At 37.8% G+C, this 23,041-nt stretch overlaps 3 protein-coding genes across 4 annotated transcripts; 1 reads left to right on the top strand and 2 right to left on the bottom strand.

Moving 5' to 3' along the window:
- Positions 1-209: 209 nt before the first annotated feature.
- On the top strand, positions 210-8,062 carry LOC128513107 (lipoprotein lipase). Its single transcript, XM_053486752.1, has 10 exons — positions 210-374; positions 741-916; positions 1,060-1,239; positions 1,339-1,447; positions 1,785-2,018; positions 3,716-3,958; positions 4,082-4,202; positions 4,430-4,606; positions 6,892-6,999; positions 7,122-8,062. Exons 1-10 carry the CDS (start codon positions 296-298, stop codon positions 7,258-7,260), a joined length of 1,566 nt encoding a protein of 521 aa, XP_053342727.1. The 5' UTR covers positions 210-295; the 3' UTR covers positions 7,261-8,062.
- A 10,989-nt stretch (positions 8,063-19,051) lies between these two features.
- On the bottom strand, positions 19,052-20,120 carry LOC128513464 (serine/threonine-protein kinase pim-3-like; the record flags this gene model as incomplete). The annotated part of the gene is made up of 4 exons (XM_053487213.1): positions 19,052-19,213; positions 19,319-19,495; positions 19,609-19,987; positions 20,070-20,120. Coding segments are annotated over 4 exons (720 nt in total), but the record flags the coding sequence as incomplete, so codon positions are not given.
- LOC128513080 (protein transport protein Sec16B-like) lies at positions 19,946-21,425 on the bottom strand. 2 transcript variants are annotated; one of them, XM_053486707.1, is made up of 6 exons: positions 21,345-21,395; positions 21,148-21,250; positions 20,958-21,060; positions 20,710-20,850; positions 20,448-20,634; positions 19,946-20,313 (listed from the first exon to the last, which is right to left on the bottom strand). In XM_053486707.1, exons 1-6 carry the CDS (start codon positions 21,358-21,360, stop codon positions 20,195-20,197), a joined length of 669 nt encoding a protein of 222 aa, XP_053342682.1. In that variant the 5' UTR covers positions 21,361-21,395; the 3' UTR covers positions 19,946-20,194. The 2 variants fall into 2 exon arrangements, with proteins under 2 accessions (XP_053342682.1, XP_053342680.1); XM_053486705.1 differs by having other exon boundaries at positions 21,148-21,425.
- Positions 21,426-23,041: the final 1,616 nt, after the last annotated feature.

The raw sequence follows: 23,041 nt of genomic DNA, 5'->3' as shown, positions 1-23,041 counted from the left end.
TAAAATATATTGCTTAAACGATCTTTCCTCACCAAGATGAAATGGAAGTCACGTGATTCCCCCCTCAGTCCCTAAGTGACAGTTTGACAATGCATCTCGCGCTGGATGCTTACATCACGCCCCCCGATTCACTTCTAGCCAATTAGAAATCGCAAAGAGGGTAGAAATACCCGGAGCGGCCCCCGGCAGATCAACGGTTGGTGTATTGTACGGCTGATCAGGGTGAATTATTCGCACATCGAATAGCGCTTTATATATTTCCTTGTATTTGAGTATTTGCGCAGTGCAGTGTAATATGGGAAAAGAAAGTATCTGGTTGTTGATCATTGGTGTTTCTCTTATTTCGTGCGATCCACCCGAGACATCTACAACAAGTAAGTGAAAACTAGTAAGTTGTGCATTCTAGTTTTGCAAATAAGATGTTCAGAAGCCATAAAACATATTTTTAAAAAGTGTCTAACAGAGTTTAATGTAAATGTCTAGTCTTTAAATACATTTCTACTGTCACTGCTATAAGTGTATCATATCAGTATTAATATAAATAAGGATAAAACCTTCTGTAAATCCAGATGAGTTTATTTCAATACAAATTCCTGTATTTCCTCTGTCATGTATTAATTATTTCACTTATCATAAGGTTTTATTAAAGTTGGATCACTAAGATGTCTAATCACAAAGAACCAGAACCAGAACCTGTCCCTGACTATACAGGCCTCATTTAGCTCCAACTTTATTACCAGGTAACAGCACTCAGCGGAGAGCAGACTTCAGAAACATACAGTCCAAGTTCTCGTTGAGAAACGCAGAGTTTCCAGATGAGGACCTGTGCTACCTCGTCCCAGGAATAAAAGAGACTATATCAGACTGTGGGTTCAAGCTCGATTCGCAGACCTTTCTGGTGATTCATGGCTGGTCGGTGAGTTCAACATGTACTCCCATGTTCTGGATGCAATCTATGGTTCTTAAACTTGTAAAGCTTATATAACTATTTATATTATGTCGCTGTGAAAAGCTAATCCTAAACATTTTTAATCCTTGGGATAATTCTGTTTTTTGCAGGTTGCAGGACTATTTGAAAGCTGGGTCGCTAAGCTGGTGGCTGCTTTATTTGCACGCGAGCCCAGTGCCAATGTAATTGTGGTGGACTGGCTGGACCGTGCCAGCCATCACTACCCCACCTCAGCTGAGAACACCAGACTAGTGGGTTGGGAAGTGGCACAGTTTATTAACTGGTTAGAGGTAGGATGTTTGGACATTTCCATAAAATATTGATGGAGTTTAGGATGTTGTTTTAATTTAACACTCACTCTAAGTTCTGATTTTTTTTTTTGGGAGTAGTTTGAAGGCCATCCACTTGAGAAGCTACATGTTTTAGGGTATAGTCTGGGTGCACACGTGGCAGGCGTGGCAGGAAACCTCACCAACAACAAAATCCACAGAATCACAGGTCAGAGGCATCAATTACATTTAAGTTTTATGCCACACAGTAATTTTGCTTGGGATGTACTTCTCTACTAATAGACCAAATAAACATTGCAAGCTTTTGCACAGTTTTGTATGAACATATTAGTATCTCATTAACCAACTGTTTGGAATTAGCAATGAATTAAAAGATTTATTGACCTAAAAAGCACATATCTTGTCTATTATTGTACATGGTCAGCACAGTATCATAGCTTATTTTTTATTGCCTTTATGTAGATTACGGAAAACCATTTACAATACAATAAATATTCCTAAATCAATAAAAAATCTAATTTCTCCCCACCCTTTTACACTTTTAGGATTTGACCCAGCCGGCCCGACCTTTGAGCACGCAGACAGACCAAAACGGCTCTCCCCAGATGATGCGAAGTTCGTCGATGTCCTGCACACAAACACCAGAGGCAGCCCGGACCTCAGCATCGGCATCCAGAGACCTGTGGGTCATGTGGACATCTACCCCAATGGTGGCACCTTCCAGCCTGGCTGTAGCTTGCAGAACACCATGAGAATGATAGCTACATACGGCTTGTACAGTAAGTCATTGTGTTTATGGTGATATCAATTCCAATAGTGTTTACTGAACTTGTAGATCATGTATGTATCAGTTAAAGCAGTTACCCCAGCTGCTTCACTTTATTACTTGGGGGATGTTGGGTCCTGTGGTGTTTAGTGCCATCAATCATCTGAATCTTAGAGCAACTTTTCTTAGCTAAGGTTTATTATATACTTCTGCAAGTTAAAGTCTATTATTCAGTTATTATAGTTAAACTAAAAGAAGGAGGCACGGTGGTGTAGGGTTTAGCACTATGGCCTGGCACCTTCAGGATTGCGGGTTTGATTTCTTCCTTGGGTCTGTGTGCATGTTCTCCCTGTGATTGGTGGTCTGCATGTTCTTCCCGTGCTTGGAGGGGTTCATCTGGGTGCTCCGGTTTCCACATAGTGTGTGAATAAGCATGCGAGTGCATGTATGTGAGTGCCCTTGATGGATTGGCACCACATCCAGGGTGTACACCGACCTTGGCCCTAAGTCTTCTGCGATAGACTCCAGAGTTTAAGATATGTGGAATTAAATGTAATAGGTTTGTTGACATTTCTAGAGCAAATAGCTAACTAGGCATTTGTCCTAAAGGAAAAAAAAAAGATTTTTCTATAAGTTTTGCCAGCTAACTAGTGTGTCCTGAGGTACAGTTCTGTTCAAAAGCTTTGTTTATTCTATGACTTCATTATGAAGTCAGTACAAAAATATCTCATTTTAAAACATTAGTGTTCCAGCAAAAAGGGTAATCTTACAATTACTTACTGATTTTATTTGATTATTACTGTTTATTAAATTTCTATAGTATTTTTTTTTGAACAAAGAAACTTTTTAAAGGCATCTTTGCTCTACCACAGTTACTTGCATGTGCCTAAGACCTTTGCACAGTATTGTATATTTAAAAAACCCTATAGTAATTAAATATATAGTCCCTTAGCTAACTAGCCACCAATCTTCTTAAGTAAAAAAACAATAATATAAATTTATAATAAAAAATAATATATATGTTTTAATAAGATCCTTGTTATGTTATTTAATTACTTAACTTATTAATTATTATTATATTTATACGATTATGGATAATGCTTACTGACAATACTTGTTTGCATCATTACCTTGCAACAAGTCCCACAGTACACATACAGTATATGCCATTGCATATATTCCTACAGTATATTTTTTCTATTATAAAAAAATATTTTTGTCTTATTGTTACATTCCGTTTTGGCTTCTGGTCTCTCTTTGTTGTATAAGATTTCTTGTTTTATCCTATCTTTAATAATAATAATAATAATAATAATCATTATCATTATTATTATTATTATTATTATTATAAATTGATAAATAAATAAATATTGGCTTTAAGCAGTGCAATTGGTTACAGATATTTAAAAAGTAAATACAATTTAAAATAAAATAAAATAAAAATCGTACTTTTACTTTACTGCTATAATCGAATCCTCTCTATCGCTTATACCCACCAATCTCTCCTTTATTTCTGCCCATTGTACTTGTTATTACTAAGATTTATTCAATAACTACATTATAGTACAAATTGTATGTAGCCATGTAATAGGCAGCAACGGTGAAGCATGTTAGCAGATGGCTTCAGGATACATTAAACTGTCAAAGCTTTCTAAATATTTGAAATATTTACTTCCTGTGACGTCTGTGTTCCACCTGCATTCTCCACAGACATGGACCAGCTGGTGAAATGTTCTCATGAGCGCTCGGTGCACCTGTTTATTGACTCGCTGGTGAATCGGGATCAGCAGAGCCTGGCTTATCGCTGCAGCTCAAAAGAAACCTTTTACAAAGGCCTGTGTCTCAGCTGCCGCAAGAACCGCTGCAACAAGCTGGGCTACAACGTCAACAAGGTCCGATCGGCCAGGAACAGCAGGATGTTCCTTAGGACACGTGAAATGATGCCTTACAAAGGTATGTGCGTAATCTAACCCAGAATTATTTATTGTTATTTGCTGATTTATTTTTTTATTTTTTTATTTTTTTACTGTGCCTTATTAATTACATTACGTCTGTGCGTTCTTTTTATCTCTCTAGTTTTTCATTACCAGGTTAAGGTACATCTATTTAGCCAATATCAATTGACCCTGGATAACCAGCCTATGAAAGTGTCTCTGTATGGAACTCATGATGAGCGAGACAACATCGCAGTAGTTGTGTAAGTTCTCATAATTTCAGACACAAATTTATACATTTGTTGTGTGCAAAAGCAAAATATGAAACCTTTTAAAATTTGTTTCATTCTGAATTGTTCATGATGGATAATTACTCAGGAACTACTTTCACATGTACATGTTACATGAAGTTACTGTACATTGTTACATGTTAACGTTACATATGAATTAAAATTCTGTCAATAGGAACATTTCATGTGTTCCATTTCAGGCCAAGTATGATCACCAACACCACCATCTCTTTCCTGGTTACCTCAGATGTCGATGTAGGTGAGCTACTGATGCTCAAGATCGAGTGGGAGAGTGATTCATACCTGCCGAGCTTCTTCAGCACCAATCAGTTCCTGATTCGCAAATTGAGAATTAAATCTGGCGAGACACAAACCAGGTTAGTATCAGTCATGGTGGACAACTCAGGACAAACTCACTCCACTGAAAATGAATGTGGATTTACAGTGTAGCGACAGTAAGTCAGTAGAAAATTACCCCGGTTTTTAAACTCCTGATTAGTGCATATTTTTGCAGAAAACCCCACAAACCTGACCTAATGTTTATATATATATATATATATATATATATATATATATATATATTGTTACGCCACACAGCGACCTATGAACCGTTCAAGCATTAAAAAAACATCTAACTTACGGGATGAACCAGTGAGAAACAGGTGCAGATGATGACAGATGATCAGCCCAGTGATTAGTATACAGTCCTGCTGATGCTGAATGCTGAGTGGTTGGAGCAGACAAGAGGGGAAGTGTACAATAAAAACAACATACACTTGAATTTCCTTCAAAATTTCTACTCCTTACTTTTATTTTACAGACTAAGTATCAGTATAACAAATCCAGTTTCACGTATTATTTCAGTACAAGTACCAATATGTACTGTACATTATATACAAAAACCCATACAACTATACAAAAAAAAGACATTAAAACATGTAAATTTGAATGTAGTATTTATTTGTATTGTGTTTTTTGTTGGCACATGCCTAAAACAAGCATGAGCTAATTTAAAAGCTGAGGGCTAAAAAATAAGCCAATGGGTAATTATGTAATTCTTAGTCCCAAATAGTTATTCGTTTCAGTAATCAACAAATTATTTGAATATTAAAATAGGCTTCAGTGGCAGTAATAATCCCAAACTAACCCAGTATTATATTAACTCACCTCACACTTAAACAATCATGAAAAAAAGACTAGCATAAAAAAAAGAATTAGTTTCTTCTTAAATAACAAGCATTTAAAATTGGGTTTAAATTTTACTTGACTTATTATGAAAAAAATGATTAAGATCATGAATCCTGTTTAAATCCCAACCTTTAATTAAAGTTGCGTGAACTGCTAATACTTAGCTAAATAAGTTTCTTTTAAAATAATTGACTTTTTTTTTGTTTTGAATAATTGGTTAATTTGAAGTATGGATATTCAAAGTGCTATTTTAAAAGAAGAGTGTGAGTCCCTGTGCAATAACACGTCATCTTCCTGTGCTATCCATTTTTTTTACAAATAGAAAAACACAGCTTAACATTGACAGTCTCAGCTATGACTTTCTGCTGTCTTTCCAACCGAAACAAACAGTAAAACTAGTGGCTTTAAATCATTAAGTCTGCTCAGCTGTCATTTATTTTGCCATGAATTTTGAACCCCCAGGTCGTATACAACAAGAAATTACACAGTTTTTAAAACCATGGATCATAGCTGTATAAATCATAGCTCCTTGATGCCAACAGCTGTGCCGTTGCAACGCTGCCATATCGTGCGGTTCTAGCCCTTACAGAAGCTTTTCTTTTTTTAGTGGTATAATGAGATGGCTTGTTGAATAAATGGTCACTTTCCGTAATGGTCACTTTCCTTGCCTTCTTGTTTGCAAACTCAGCAAACTCCCACACAATAAAGTTGCTGTAAACCGATAAAAAAAACAAAAAACTTTAAACTACCCACTGTTAATAATCTTTAACTTCGAAAAGCTTTGTTTGCCTGATGCCACATGTAAACAAACCCACAAAGTAACCTTTTAAAATCTAACATAGTTCTCAGCTTTTTTATTTTTCAGCACTGGACTGGAAAATCCTTCAAGCCGGTCACATGATACATTTTATCCATGAAAATTCATACAATGAAAATCCATGTCATGTCATTCATTCATAACACTCGACTTTGTGCTGATGAAATATAATACTTGATAAAATGTTTTATTTTTATGTGACCTTGATTATATATTAACACACATGAATTTATTAGCACCATTACTGAAGAACTAATAAAAATATGCAGGGTTGCAGGCCAGAAGCAAGGCCCTAGAGAGGGCACAAGGCAATGTGTGGTTGCACATTTGGCACGCTGCCTTGCAAATGTTGACTAGCTACCTCCAATGTTGCATTATACAATTTTATTTAATTATAATTATATGAATAAAAAGCTTATGGCACTTATGACTGAATACACGTTAAGGAAAGAAATTGCTAAATTATTGGTACAAAACCAATTTCATGCTTGGAGAGAAAGTGAATGTAATGGAACTTTTAATTTCGAAAAATGATTTTGTGAACAAGTCATTTATTATGTAAATTTGACATCAGAACGTTTTACTCTCTATACCATAACGCTCTACAGTAGGTTTAATATGTAGTTGTAAGAGGAAATGTATTTTTTTTTGTTCCAGGGTAATTTTTAAACCGAAGGATGTGGAATTTGCAGTCCTAAATCGGGGAGCTGATGGTGTCATCTTTGTAAAATCTACCGATCATCCACAGAGCAGGAAAGAGGAAAGGTAAAGACAACTGGATTTAAAAAAACTAATCCATTGTTTGTAATCGTGGAACAACCAAGACCATTAAGTTCGTATGAGGAGCAAACTGAAATCTTGTTCTTGTTGTCGCTGATTTGTTTCAGGTTACATAGGCTTAAAATGCACGGCAGCTTCTTCAAGCGGAATGAAACCGAGACGGCGGCCGACTTGAAAAATCCAGAAAAGCAAACAGGGAACACAATGACGGGAACCACAAAGACGGCAATTGCACAGAGTTCCTGATTTGGTCGCTGCGCTGTGAACTTTAATACTATCTACAATCAATCTAAAGACTTTTGAGTTACACAGTCATAATCTCGATGAGCAGAGTGAAAATAAAATCGGAAGGTGTGTCGTTGTGTATTATTGAACATGAAGTACAGTATAAGGAACTACTTGAAAGATTAAGTTTGGCTATATTTTGTAAATAATGATATAACAATTTTTTGTTGCATGTCATATAATATGTTACTTATTACAACCTAGTGCACTTATAAATTCACTAATGTCTTGTGCTCTTTTTACTTAATAAGTGTCATGTGTTCGTTTGTAAACTAAGTATTTGTTATTTAAGATGTTAGAGCTGTGATCTAATGCTTCGTCCGAGCTGCCTCTGCTTAACATTCCGATCAGGAATTCGAAACTGACCACTTTTATTCAAAGTACAGATTAGTCGAGTTCCTTTAAGATTGTGCATTTGTTTTGCATTTAAATGTTTAATGTATAGTATTTTGTGTGTTTATAATTTTTTAATTATATTCTGTAATATATATATATATATATATATGCTCCAACCAAATGCTGTGGATGATTATTTTTTTATTAACTTTTGTCCATTTTTTTTTCTTGCTTTCAACATATCAAGTTTAGGAATTGACTGTCTTATATCCCACCCATTGACAGGTGGTAATGTTATTCACTTCACCTGTCGATGGCTTTAATGTTATGGGTGATAGAGGTACTGTAGATATTTAACTCTCTGTCTACCAGTTAAAAAGAGTAAATGAACCCTGTGAACATTGAGAGAGATTTTGTGAACAATTAAAAAGAGTAAATGAAAAATGACCTTTGAGTGAAATTTTTTTGAACAATGAAAAAAAATTAAATATGAATGAGTATCAGAGCTAATCCTTGATGGTGCAAATTGTTAGAAATTTGCAACTGTTATGCCAACAAAGTTGCTTATGTTGGTAATGTATTTAGATCAGACTTGGATGCATTTAAAGTGAACATTTTTTTTGGGTGGCTCTAAGGGTTGAGGCTCTGGGTTGTTGATTGGAGAATTGGCTCAAGAGCTTCTTTAAAGTGTAATCTAAAATAAACAATGCCATACGTATCCAAGGTCTATAAATAAAGTGTCAAGTTTTGAACACATGAAAGCAATCGAATCTCTGAATTTATATTTATCACTGCCCCCAGTCCACCCCCCACCCCCTCCAAAAAAATGTATGGAAATTAGGGGATGTTTTTAGACCATCGTTACACTTGTGTAAGCTTTGTATAATTGAATAATACCTCTTCTTCAATGCATTCCAACCATTTACATCCTAACTTAAAGCAAAAATAAATACACATTGTAATCTGATGGACAGGAACTATTGGTGACAAACACACACAAAGAAACGCTAAAATGAAAGAGTTTACTACAGCTCACGGCTGCTCAAATGGCGTGTGTGTGAGTGTGTTTCCAAAAGGAATGAATGGTTGAATGTATCCTCTGTTTTACATCGTGGATGCCTGAGAATTTCACACGCCATGTGATTCTATTCGTTCCGCATGCTGCCACTGCACAGGATGAATTACACAGTGTGTGTGTGGTGTGTACTGAGTGTGTGCGTGTTTGTGTTTATGTAGTCCAGCACTGTTGGAAAACGTTCAGAGGTACAGACGGTGCCGTAGCACACACCATAATTAAAATATGAGACTTGATGAAGTCAAAGTTTAGTAAAAAGACAATTTTGATTTTAGAAACTTGGGCTTGGGTTGGTGTGAGGTTATAATGTCTGGGGGGAAGGTTTTCCCATTTCTTCCGCCTCATTTGGTCACCAGCCAACTCCAACCCACCAGCCAGCTCTCCCTAATTTGTTATCAACAGCCACCATGACTATTTCTTGATGTTAGGGTTGCACTAACTAGAACTAGAAGCTGAAGAGATAATAAAGTTTCAAAATCATCAGAAATTTCTTAAAGTCTGAAACTTTTGCTTGTTCGAAACGTCTCCATTTTGTTCGGTGTGAATGACTGACATTTCTTTGTAAACGAGTCTACAGTAAATCTGACTTTGAAGGCTGTCACTGAATCAGGTGTTGGAAAAAGTTTCCACGGACCAGCCAGTCATCCAGGATCAGATCAGAGTGTGTGTTAATGTTCCAGTGTCTATTCCAACCTCCAGCTACAGTACGTCATTCTGTTCTGCAGGTCCTGTATCAACCTCCAGCACTTTCCTCTTGACAGCAGCTGAGTGATCATAATAGAGGTGTGAGGGTTTGTAAAATATATTTGGCACCTGTTATAGAGTTGCCCGTCAAGGCATTGCTGTGATGTGGTGATACGGGCATCAGTGACTTAAACACTTCATATGGCTGTGATTAAGGAGAAAGACCGGGTCATGTGGAATGTGTGTGTGATTCATGATAATATGCTAACAGTTTATTCAAGGAGCATGTTTATGAAGCTTATAGAAGCACTTCTAACCTGCTCACATCACTCTACATAGGCATAAAATTCCAGTCATTCATTCTGAAGGCAATCTGACATCATATCATTGCTAAGTCAGAGATTTTTTTTGTCAATCATCAAAACTCATTTTCAGTTAGAGAACGCTATATAATTTAATTATTGCAGTATATTAACCATATAAGGCATACTGTATATAGATAACCATACACATCTCTATCATGGAAATGTAATGCTTTTCGAATAGATTTTTATAAATTTGTATGTAATAAATAAAACAATTTGGGACAAGGCTTATAGACTGTCACACACGGGTCATTATTTAGTGCCTTGCTGCTATGAGACTACATTACTGTGTCTGTACTCTTATCTATGACTTTACCCCCAAAGACGTTATGAAACATGGTGAGAGGCTGAGGGATATCAGCACAGTGCAGCCTTAAGGCTTTGTACTGGAGGTCATATTGCGCCACTCACTTCTGCAAGAGGAGAAAAAATTATTGCTGTATGATTGCCTTTGTGGACCACAAGACAGACCGCATAGAGCAATCTGTCAGTCTGGTACTTCATGTCTAAAACAGGACGAAATATGTCTATAACATTATCTAAAACTGTCAGAGGATCTAACTCCACTTTTAACAACTGCTATTAAGTTTTTATTTTATTTTTTGTTAAATATGTACAAGAATATACAGTCGGGCCAAAACAGTAGTTGTGCTTCAGAAGGGTCGACTTATTAAGCTGCATTAAGCAAAGATAGCAACTAAGGAGATTCCTGAAATTACTGGAACTGGGTTAAGAACTGTCCGATGCATTATTAAAACCTGGAACAATAGTGCTTTACCATCAACTCAACAGAAGAAAAATAATGAATGAATGATAAAAAAAATAGGAATTATTATTATCTGAGATTCACAAAACATAGAGCAGAAATTAGAGCTATGTTTATCAGTCAAAGTAAAAGCATTTCTATTCACACACACAATGTGACAAGGACTCATAGAATTGAGATTAAACAGCTGTGTGTCCATGTAAAAAAAAAAAAAAAAACTTGTTAATGAGACAAAAAAAAAAGAAAAGAAAAAACCTAAGATTAGACTATTAAGCAATGGAAAAAGGTCATGATGTCTGATGAGTCCAGATTGACCCTATTTTGGAGCGATCCAGGGTAATAAGGGAAGCACATGGAGCGATGCTCCCATTATGCATAATGCCCTTTTTCTTTTTTTGTCCAGGCGGTGTATTATTTAAATTTAAATACAATAGACTCATTAAATGTAGAAAGAGACACTGGATATGTATTTAAAAAATAATACATTTCATTTGTAAAATATACATGGAATATACAATGCTAATGCTAACCCGTGGAGTTCTAAACAGGCAGAAGCACGGGCATCTAGTCATGCGGTTGCCAGGCGACGCCGCCGTGGAGGCAAATTAGCTACACCTGGAGGCGTGTCTATTTAAGGGTCCTAATGCTGGCGCACTTCGTGCTATCAATAGGTAGCACCAGTAAAGGTATCAGGGCCAAAGACAAACTTCAGTCTTCCTTAGACGTAAAGGAGTAGAGAGCGCAAGAACAGCATGACACCTGTCAAGTGTGCGCTCTCAGTTCAAGTGCAAAGCATAAAATCCCATAAATCCTAGGTAAGGGTGAAACCCCCGAGAGGATATTGTTTTATTTTTATTTTCCAAAGCCATGTCGGTCTCGTGCAGACGGCGAAGCTCTGTTTATTTTGGTGTGTTTTCAGTTTTCTTTTGTTTCGTTTTAAGTTTCTAATTAATAAACCCAAGCTATCTTCACACGATAAGCGCTCTTACAGCCTCCTATTTTATCGATCCCTTCAGAAATCCTCTTATATGGCTTAAAAAAAAAAAACATCTCGTAGTGCGGCGCTCAAACTCGCATCACGTGACACTATGTCGTTCATCCGCTATACCACTTGTACTGTGTACAGGGTCGCAGGGGCCTGGAGTCTATCCTAGAGAACTCCCAGGGCACAGTGTGGGGTACACCCGGGACAAGAGTGGACATATCTTTGGACTTGTTTGTCTTTTATTCCTATCAGTCATTTTATTACAAAATTGCTTTCGTCTTTTAACAATATGTATTTAAAATGGATTTCATTTCTGTGCGTTCTGTTGTGCATTATTGTACATATAATAATTTTTTTTAATATTCTTGATTGTGTCTGGAGTGATGGGTCTGGCTGTCATGGATTGGTTGGTTGTCAGAATGGTTATAGCTGATGGATTGATGACCCAAGTGCATGTTGGGAAACAGGGACTGAACTAGAACAGTCACGCCACCGCCTTGAAAACAAGAGGAGAGGTCAGAGAGAGAGAAAGAGAGAGAGAGAGAGAGAGAGAGAGACTGGTCATCACTGACATGATCAGTGCAGAGTGCTTTAGCAGGCATGGTTCTCACTAGACTAAAGGCTCTAAGCTCTTGGATTCACAGAACTGGAGCAAGTAAGAATAGTGCACTAGGAAGTGCAATATTCACAAAAGTAAATACCAGAAGAGAATTTAATCCTAGGTTTAGTGCCAGAATACAGTAGCATACTCCCAAATGTTACTTTTTATACAATCTGAGTCATGTTGCATATGATACATAATTATACACTACTGCATGTCAAATAGTATTTATTCTGTTGGATGTGCTTTGTGTGGGATCTTGGCATTCACGTGTGAACTTTCAAACCTGCTTGAAAATACAATACCAACAACAACCGAGAGCAAAAACATTGCCACCCCTTACGTTGCTCTCAATTAGAACATCACTGGGTTCTGTAATCCACTTAACGGGAAGAGCTATCCACCATCTTATGCATATGCGAACACACATGGTTAGCGTCACTGTGATTTGATAGACAAGTGGGTGTATGCCATTGTCGGTGTTGGGGGACGTAACTTTTTAAAGTAACTAATTTTATTACAAAATTACTGTCTTTAAAAAGTAATCAGTTACATTACAGCGTTACTTTCTGATAAAAGTAACTAGTTTGAGTACTTTTCCACTGCAGAAAATGATAACTCCTTTGTGATTCCTTAGGCATGTTGCTTTAGTCAAGACCTTTATAATTATTCTACCATCATCACTCAGTAAAGTTTGGCCCATAATCTGTTAACTACTAATACCCCAATCCCACCTACGCGGTTTCACGCGGTGGCCGTAAGTACGGTTCATTATGATTCACCGTTAGTTTTGGCGATGTGATTAGGTTTTCATCTTTCCGTGCGTCGGTCCTCACATAGTCAAAGTGCATAGGTGAGATAGGGGTATAACAGCAGGAGTAACAGAGGGGGCAGGTTATTGGGAGCGGGGCTTGAAGGACGACTTTTACACACACACACACACACACACACACACACACGCTAAAAGATTGGGAATGACTGTTGTCTGGCTCAAGGATTACATAAATTGTCTGAATAAAGGATTCCATTTAAAAAAAAAATTCGTTACATCAAAAAAGTACTCTAACTACTAATCTAGTCTACTTTGTAACGTGTTACACTCAACACTGGCTAATGTTTATAAAGAAACTTTATAAAGAGAAAAGAACTTAGACTTCTACTATGGAAAAAACAGATGAAACGGAGACAGGATTATAGGAGTCAAGGCTCACGGGGAGAGAAGGCTGGTCCTTGTAGTCCGATCCAATAGAAGCGATACTTTCTCACTCACTCATCTATACCGCTTTATCCTGTATTCAGGGTCGCTGGGACCGGGAGCCTATCCCATGAGGCTTAGGGCTTGAGGCAGGGTGCCAATCCATCGCAGGGCACACACACACACTCATTCGCACACTATGGGAACACCAATTAGCCTAATATACTTGTCTTTGGACTGTGGGAGAGAACCGGAGTACCCGGAGGAAACCCACCAAGCACAGGGTGAACAAGCAAACTCCATGCACACAGAGACGGGAATCAAGCCTGGCCAGGAATCAATCCCGGACCCCGGAGGTGCAAGGCGACAGTGCTTACCACTACACCACCGTGCCGCCACTAGAAGCGATACTGTAGCTCAAAATGTTTTTGAAAAGGTACATGCTGGTTTTGGCAGAAATGTGTCAGGGGACATGGGTTACACAACAAACAGCAATGCAGTGTGTGTTCTGCCAAAAAACTCTTACAATTGGCACATGAGCATCAGAACTGAACCACAGAGCAAGGGAAGAAGGTGGCCTGATCTGACGAATCATGTTTTCTTTTACATTACTATACTTGGGAAATAGATGGCACTAGGAGGCACTATGGGAAGAAGGTGAAGCAGTGGAGGCAGTGTAATGCTTTGGGTAATGTTCTTCTTGGAAACTTTGGGTCCTGCCATTTCACTAGCTAAACACCTAACTAAACATTCTCGTTGACCACGTACACCCCTTTATGAGAACGGTGGTCCCTGATAGAAGTGGCCTCTTTTCCTGACATACTGCAAAAAATGGTTTAAGAATGGTTTGAGGAGCACAACAATGAGATTGAGTGCTTGACCTGTCCTTTGAATCTCAATCTAATAGAACATCTGTGGAAAGTGCTCGAAGAACAAGTCTAATCTGTAAAGGTCCCACCTTACAACTTACAGGATTTAAAGGATCTGCAACTGGTAGCTTGGTGCCAGACACCACAGCACTCTAGAGGTCTAGTGGAGTCCATGCCTCGACAGGTCAGGGCTGTTTTGGAGGGACTTGCTCGATAACAGACAAGGAGTCGTATATATAATGTTATGGCTGATTGTATAATTATTTATAAGATTTTTTCTTTTTTTTACTTAGTATCATGTCCTTAAAATTAATCACAAATAAAAGCAAATAAATTGCATTCCTTGAGAAAAAAGTAAAAAAAAAACTGACGCTTGGCCCTGTATTTCATAATGCAAGAAATAAATCTGCTGATTGCTGCACTCATATGATGATTAACCAACAGAACTATTCTGTTAAAGTGCACTTGCATCAACAGCGGCCCACAAATTTAAGTGCATGAATGTCTACTGTATATCTGTGTATCTGTGTAAGAGGGACAGAGTGAAAGATACTTATACGCCAGGTATGACACACGCTTATGCACTTGGGGGTATTTGTTCAGAAAGTTTTGTACAATTTATACTCAGCTGATGTAACTTGGTGTTTCATGTGTGTACCACATCAGTACGGCGTGTCAAAGGTAAATGTATATATAAATCCCAGGCTCCATGTGGACATTTGCCTTTCTGTAGACATGACTACAAATACATGTTAAAGAGCCCTGAGAAGCCACTTAATACGTGTAACAAAGGTATATGAAGTATACATACAGTCTGCACCATTATAACATTTGTAGTTAAAGTTGCAGTCAGGGATATCAGGGAGAAAAAGAGGAGGGAAAATGAAGAAAAGTGGACATCAAGTGACATCTAATGGTGAGAGTGAGCATGACATACCTGAAAATTGGTCAAGGTCTGGCTGTTATGTTAAATATAAGGAACAACACTAAAGAGTGATAAACACTAAAAATGACTAGAATTATATGGTTATATATATAGAGTTGCATTATGATATATACAGAATATTGTGATACCATTAAGCAATATATTTTTGTAAGGAGTCTCCACTGTCAGTAAGTTTTCTCAGTGACTTAACCTGCTGCATTTTCTTTAATCTCATTGCCCAAATCTAACTGATCCAGTACAATTATCTTGGCCCATGTTGACCAGTAGGATAAAACATTTTAGTTGGAATTTACCATTCAGTAAGGTGGAAGAGGAAATAGCTGAAAAAATTTAGCGGGGTCTAGAGCCTACCCCAGGAGGCGCAGGTCACAAGGTGGTCACAAGTCATCACAGAGCAAACACACACTGCAGGTGATTTGGAAATAGCAGTTTACTTAATCTAGTGGTAGCTCAGTGGTTAAGGCATTGGACTATGGTTCGGAAGATCCCAGACCCCATAACCACCAAGTTGCCACTGTTGGGCCCTTGAGCAAGGCCCTTAACCCTCAACTGCTCAGATATATAATGCGATAAAAATGTAAGTCACTCTGGATAAGAGCGTCTGCTAAATGTAATCTGCATGTTTTTGGAATGTGGGTGGAGTACCTGAGAAAACCTAGAATGCGGAGAACATGCAAACTCCATGCACACGGACTCGAGAAGTGCAAGGTCACAGTGCCACCAAAAAATTTTGTGCAATTTTTGTACAAAACAATGTAGAACAGTAAACTCTGTGAGAATCATCATTCCCCCCCAAAGCAACCAGTGTCAAGAGGAAGCATAAATTAAGGTTAAGTGAGGTTTAATGCTTATTTATTTCATGTTTAATTTATTTAAACATCTTTTATAAATATTTTGATAGTTTTTATATGTATAAAATATGATTATGATTGGAAATTGGTAGTATTGGTATTATTTTTGGGTACCACTATATATATATATATATATATATATATATATATATATATATACATTTTATATATTTATATTAATGCTTTCACAAATTGCCGTCCACGAACATTTTATCTTTATAGGTAAGAGCAGAGCAGGATTTTCTTAAAAATTTTTTTTTGACATTTTACTCCCTCGTTTGCCAGCAAACGCTCTCGTCTTCCATCTAGTTTTGCTTTTATTTCGAATTCATGTTGATCACATTATGACAGTCCTACACCGCTCTATTGAAACAGTTGTGATTAGAGCAGTATGATTAGGATAACTTCATCTGGTTGAGTCATGCATCTATAAGTTTTGTCGATGTGCATAATGATTTCTTTATTTTGCTTTTCCACCGTTTAAAACTACAAAAGCTTGTCAAAACTACAACACCCACTATAATGTAAAGCCTAGTTTGCAGTTCTCAGTGTCGTCACACACTTTCCTAGGAGCAGTCCTAAAAGCTAAAAGTACTCCTTGGTGATAATAAGAGTTGAAAGCTACCTAAAGAACTTTTATGTCCTACTCTGTCCGAGGAATATTTTTTGTTCTTTAGGCTCTCGCCATAGATCTGCGTGCACACACACTTGCCTATGGCAAGCCCCAAAGGACAAAATGTATTGCACAGACATAAAATGCCCCACCTCCATTGACTTAACTTCAACTGAAGAATTAAAGGATAAATGAAGAAAAACATGTAACTTTAAAGTGCCACTATTATACTTTTTAAAATATTTTCTTTCATGCAGTGCATCATGTAGCTGTATGTGAACATAAATTATCTGTACTATCTGTGACGCTGACAGTGCACGATAAATGAAGTTTTTGTCTATTAAAAAAAAGAATCGGCTCACATTCGCCTAAACGAGTCGTTGGCAAATCTGTTACGGATCCACGTCACTCCGTAACATATTTGCATAATGTCCGCCCACGTTCTATGTCACAAACAACTTGCCCGCCATCTTACAATTAACGTTACCACACTATTGTTAATGTGACCGAGCATTCATGCCAGGTTCTCTTAAACACTTTGTAATAAAAAAAAAACAATAAAAACGAGAGCACAGGAAATCCTTTTTAACTGTTTATTCTCCACCATTCACCAAAACTGAACTCTAACACTCGTGTAAGGGCACGGAGCATGCGCACTTCGCACACACGCGAAGAGTAAGGGAGTAGGGGAACAGAGCATGCGCACTTCGCGCATCACACACACACACGCGCGAAGAGTATGGGCAGGGAACATCCGCACTTCGCATACACGCGAAGACTAAGGGAACAGAGCTTGTGCACTTTGCGCATCACACACACACACACACACAAAATGCATGAGTAGTAATGGTGGACTAGCGCTGGCGTTATTTGTTTGGACAAGAGAAGGAGAGATTGTGTGGATCATTTTCTTTCGAAGATTTTTTAAACGGGATTATCTTTGACTGGACATATTCCCTGTCATCTGCCTCTCTGACTTCATTAACCCTGGTAAGACTATAAAACTATACTCCTCTAATACACATACAATCAACACGGACTTCGGACATTTTCCACTCACTCGCATACATACACCTACTATTTATTATATGTATTTTGTAAATATTGTTTATATCTTTGTTTGGTTGTGGTGCACCTTTTTCGTTTACTTTATTTAGTTTTGTAAAATACACGTTTGCTTTATCTACTTGTTTGTTTTTGTCATTTTTGCTCACCGCCCTTTTAACGCAACATCGACACAAAGATAAAAGACCTCTGGATTTTTGTAGCCACAGTTAATATAAAATTAGCTGGTCGTTAGACGGTAAAACCTACGCCATCTTTTCTATGTATTGACACGCTGTAGCGGTTGACCAATCATAAATCACTGCACCATCTGACCAATCACAGCAGTGAGGGCGCACGGAAAGGAGGAGTTTAGACAGACAGAATTTTCGAACTACTTCACACGAGTCATTTACGAATCATTTAGAAATTGGGTAAAATTTAATCTATTTTTGGAGAAAACTAAAGTGTTTTTTGACCTTGCATACCTGTAAACCCGTTTTAAGAGACTCATTAAGCAATATTAGCAACCTTTAAAATGGCATAATTGGGGCACTTTAAACTTTTTTTCTAGCTCTAACATTTTTAAATGTTCATATTTATTCATACATTACTGATTTATATTCAAAATGTATTTATTAACAAATAAAATGTAATTATACAAAAAATGTATCATACATTTTTTAAATATATATATTTTTTGTCAATGATTTCTTGTTATCCATGTGCAGTACCTTCACGACCCGCTAGGGGGAAACGCTGGGTTAAAAAATCTGCCGACCGCATAATTCATCAGTTCTTTTAACAAATAAAATGAAATAAAGTACTTTGAAAACCTTAAAAACCCACACAGAAAATACTAATATATTTTAGGATTTAGGACATAATTAGAAACAGCATTTGTGAAGACAAGTTTGTCTGTTTTAGACCTAAAATGATAATCACGTGTCGGCTCTGGAATTGGGGAATCCACAGTAAAACGTGTACATGTCCAGTGTACCAGTGTACTGCCACTAGGCACCATGGCAGGTTTTGTGGGGGAAAAAATGATACACATGAAGTAGTGAATAAAACTAAACATCATGCAGATATTTATGGATGTCGAGAATCCACAGTAAAAAGCTGTTTCAATTAACAATTGTTAATATATTGCTGTTTTATACAGCGGTAAAAAAATCAGATTTTCTAAACTCATATAAACAGTACAGTAAGTAAAAATCTCTGCATAGTCTGAGGTAGTAGGCCCAAGAAATGTTCTAGATACAGATTCCCTGATTATTACTATGCTTTCCGATGATTATAATAATGATTGTGAGTCCTATTTGATTTTTTTATTATAAAAACAAACTATAATTAAATACAATTAAAAAAAATAATAATAATGAATTAATTCAGAAAAGAAGTCAAATACTTGTACAGAAATCTCAAACGCTTTAAGCTAAGAATTATAAAAATATTCTTCACAGCATTGTCAGTTTGTAAATTCTGGATTGTCCGTAAACCAGACATGGTTGTTGATGTCCTCCAGAGCTGCCCGATAGTGAGGGTCTTTCTCCAGGCACCATGTGATCAGTGTTTGGCAGTCTGTAAGTGAGATAGAGATTTGAAAAACATGAATTATTATTTTACTTTTTAAGTTTTGCAGCTTTTATGCTACAGGTCTGAGGTGACGCTTCTGCATTTTCTCACCGCTAGACAGATGACGAGGTAGTGGGACGTCCTCTTCAGCTATTTCCTTAGTGGTCTGAAAGGGGACGTCTCCGCAGACCAGGTCGTACAGGAGCACACCCAGACTCCAGACGGTAGCCGGACGCCCCATGTACTGCCTGTCTCGAATCCACTCAGGAGGAGAATATATTGAAGTTCCTGAGGGGAAAAAACAACAGACAGTTCATTAACCGTCGCAACAATGTTTCTCAGCTGCGTTCTCTTGGATTCGTTCTCATATGTATTCGTTCTTATATGTATTCTACGCTTACCAGCAAATCTCGTGTAGGGCGAGTCTTTTAACAATGCACCACATCCAAAGTCTATCAGCTTCACCTTGAGTGTGTCAATGTTGATGAGCAGGTTCTCCGGTTTTATGTCGCGATGAAGGACCTGGCGATCGCAGCAGTGCCGAGCCGCCTGGATCACTTGCCGCATGACGAGTCGAGCCAGTGGTTCAGACAGTGGGCTGTTTATACGAGTGCAGAACTCACGCAGGTCAATGCAGGGACTGGGTCGCTCCAGAACCAAGACGACGCAACCGGACATCTCACACCAGTCCAGTAGCTCCACCAGGTTCTCACAGCGAGGAGCAATGGACACCATCCGCATTAGCGCAACCTCCAGAGGCAGGCTATGTGTTTCTCCAGGCTGAAATGACAACTCGGGTTAGCATGGGTATGGTGGAAGAGGTGTCTGAGACATGATCGAAGTGTAAAGTAGGTTTCCTCACCTTGCTGATGTATTCCGTGCAGGTAGACTTGGCCACAAATTTAATAGCGACCTATTCAAATATATAGAACATAATTATGAAAAATTGGAATTCCTGATGATTTCCATTTGAATGTTATTAAGTGTTCAGTATATGTGCACGTGACTTACGGACTTCCCATCTGCCTTCCTTACTCCAGCATAAACCGAGCCCATGCCTCCTTTGCCCAGCAGCTCTCCCAGGATGTACCGTGACGCAAACGCCACTGTTAAACAAACAGATCATCATTCTGTTCAATTATTCTGGAAAAGAAAGTGCATCTGAAATAATCACACTAGCAACTTTGTGCTTGGTTAATATAAAAATAATAATCCATGCAAAGGCCAGATTCTAACATACCTTCTTCTGGTGTGGTGTTCAACTGCACAGGAAAAGGCCGGAGCACAGGACTCTCGGGCCACTTAAAAGATGGAAACCTTGAAATCAACACAGGAGGAGAAGACATCTCGTCCTGCTGAAGGAGCCGGCGAAGTTTCAGTAGCCACTCGGGTTCCTCCGTCCTCCCTCTGTGAAGCTTCTCAGACAGCTTCAAGACAAACAGGAAAAGTAAGACGTTGATGAGACACCACTATGCATTCACCTGTGAGTTTATCACATTTACCTGAACAATCTGTTTCATTAAGGCCGTGGTGATGCTGGAGGGTGAGGTGATGACTGCTCTAGCGATGCATTCACTATATTCAAGCGCTTGATCCGTAAGTCCCTCCCTGGCTAGCATTCTCGCGTGAAGGAGTTTGTACTCCTGCGACAGACAGTAGTAGTTCGTTCTCAGTACGGTGATTTCCACGTAAATTTTACATAAATTTTTTTTTTTTAAATATGTATATATATATAAATTTTAAATCTGACCTGGAAGCTTGGCTGAGCGAACCCTGAGGTCATGAACAGTACATATTCATAAACCTCAGATCGCTCGATAGCTTCCCTGATGGCTGGTTTCTCGAATGGCAAGCTGGTGGAAAAAAAGGATTATGTCTTAGTCGCGAGAGAAGGAAATGAATCATACCCATGCACACGCACATCTATTAATATACAGTACCTATTACAGCCAATCAGATCGAAGCTGCAGTCGTTGTACGATCCCAGCTGCAATTGCGCCACCACACAGCAGATGTGCGCCGCGAACATTCGCCCTCTGCAGGCTGCCGATGAAACGCCACACATTAGGGATCACAAACCAATGCTGATTTGATAATAAAGTTATCATTACAAATATATACCGTTAATTGTCATTACCAAGATCGTCTGCCATTTTGATTACGACTTTTATAAGCCGCTTGACCGGAGCTTCCGAGCATAAAAGCCGCACCAGAGGAAGGCACCAGTGGTCCAGGCTCTCATCATGCACACCCTGTAGAAGCAGAAGTACACAATTATACAATCCACATCAATGACAGATAGATGCTAAAGTGCTAATATATATATATATATATATATATATATATATATATATATATATATATATATATATAACTTTTGGTACCTTGCTCCTCAGGTGTATGTAGGCCCTGAACAGGCATGTAGCAAAGTCGCGCATTAGGACTTTCTGTAAAAATAATAATAATAATAATAATAATTTAACTTGTATGTCTAGAACATTTATGCATTTGTTTATTTATTCACACATTTTTTTGCTAAAACAATCCTTTTTACTTACCTCTTTACATTTACAGAAGAGCTCCATGATTTTCCAAAAGAAATACTGTTCTGGTTGCTCAGGATCATCAAGACGCTGTAGAAGCTCCTGAGATTTCTCCTGGATGAAAGCGTCCAGGGCGGATTTCTTCATCTGACTGCTGTAAGAGATGTAGCAGGACACGATGTAACTTCTGAAACAGGCAGCTGATTGAATGTGTTAATATTACACAAGAAGAGACAGAGCCTCTTACCCCAGCAGAGGGCCTGGAAAAGTTTTAATCTTTCCTTTAGACACGTTCTTCTCACCACGGCGCGGGACACTGCGATTCCCTGCTGGCAACCATTAAAACAATAGCCAGGGATAAGAACCTTATTGTAAATATAAATCTTATTCATCTTACAGAATTGTAAACTTGTGTACTAGTTAGAAATAATGTTAATATGTGTAGCTCAGAAACGATGTCAGGTCAGCTGTCGAAATATAAATATCAACTTAATAGTGCTAGGTAATGTATGGCAGATTAGTGCCAGCTATTAAACCAGGTAATAACGTTATTACCTATATAAGAATTCAAAAACACAAAGCTAAAGGTTTTAAGTGAATTATAAAATCAAATAAAGCCTTTATTTATTCTTTGATGCTTTTGATCAATTGATGTTTACTTTTGAACTTGGGAGGTTTCAGTGGAAAATTCCCCAAATTTAGAATCACAACTGTTCACATTCAGGTCAAAAAGGCTCAATTTGGTTGTTAAAAAATATAATAATAATTTTTTTTTAAATAAATATAAGTATTTAGATTTTGTGTGTTGAGTGATTTTGTGTGTTGACATGGAGTCGATCTACCTTTCCATGGATCGACTCCATGTCCTTCTTCAGAATAGGGTGGATGTAGCTTAGCTATTTCACAAAACTACACAAGAATAGAATTGTAAATGCGTGTTTTATTCACTCATACACTAAGACTTGTAAAAAACATTTCTTTCACTAACTAGATTTTCACTAAAACTAACTGTTACTCGTGACCTGCGCCACAGAAACCAGCCTGAACCTCACATTTAAGTGACACTTAAAAGCAGAGTAAAGAACGTAGAAGTAATTTAAAACACATTTTAATAACCTTTATCAGGTTTTTCGGACATTAGGGATTTTTCTTTTGCTTTCTGTCCAGTTCTACACACATACAGCCATGCAAGGTACTTCTATATTTACTTCTAATGTCCCACCTCTCCACACATGTGAGTCCGTACCTGAACATGAGACCATCTTCACTGTTTCTGCTAACAAGAGATCAC

The sequence above is a fragment of the Clarias gariepinus genome, chromosome 25 (assembly GCF_024256425.1).
Source record: "Clarias gariepinus isolate MV-2021 ecotype Netherlands chromosome 25, CGAR_prim_01v2, whole genome shotgun sequence".
In the NCBI taxonomy this organism is placed as follows: domain Eukaryota; kingdom Metazoa; phylum Chordata; class Actinopteri; order Siluriformes; family Clariidae; genus Clarias; species Clarias gariepinus.
Note: the sequence above shows the minus strand (reverse complement) of the source record. Positions and strands in the feature narration are given on the sequence as shown.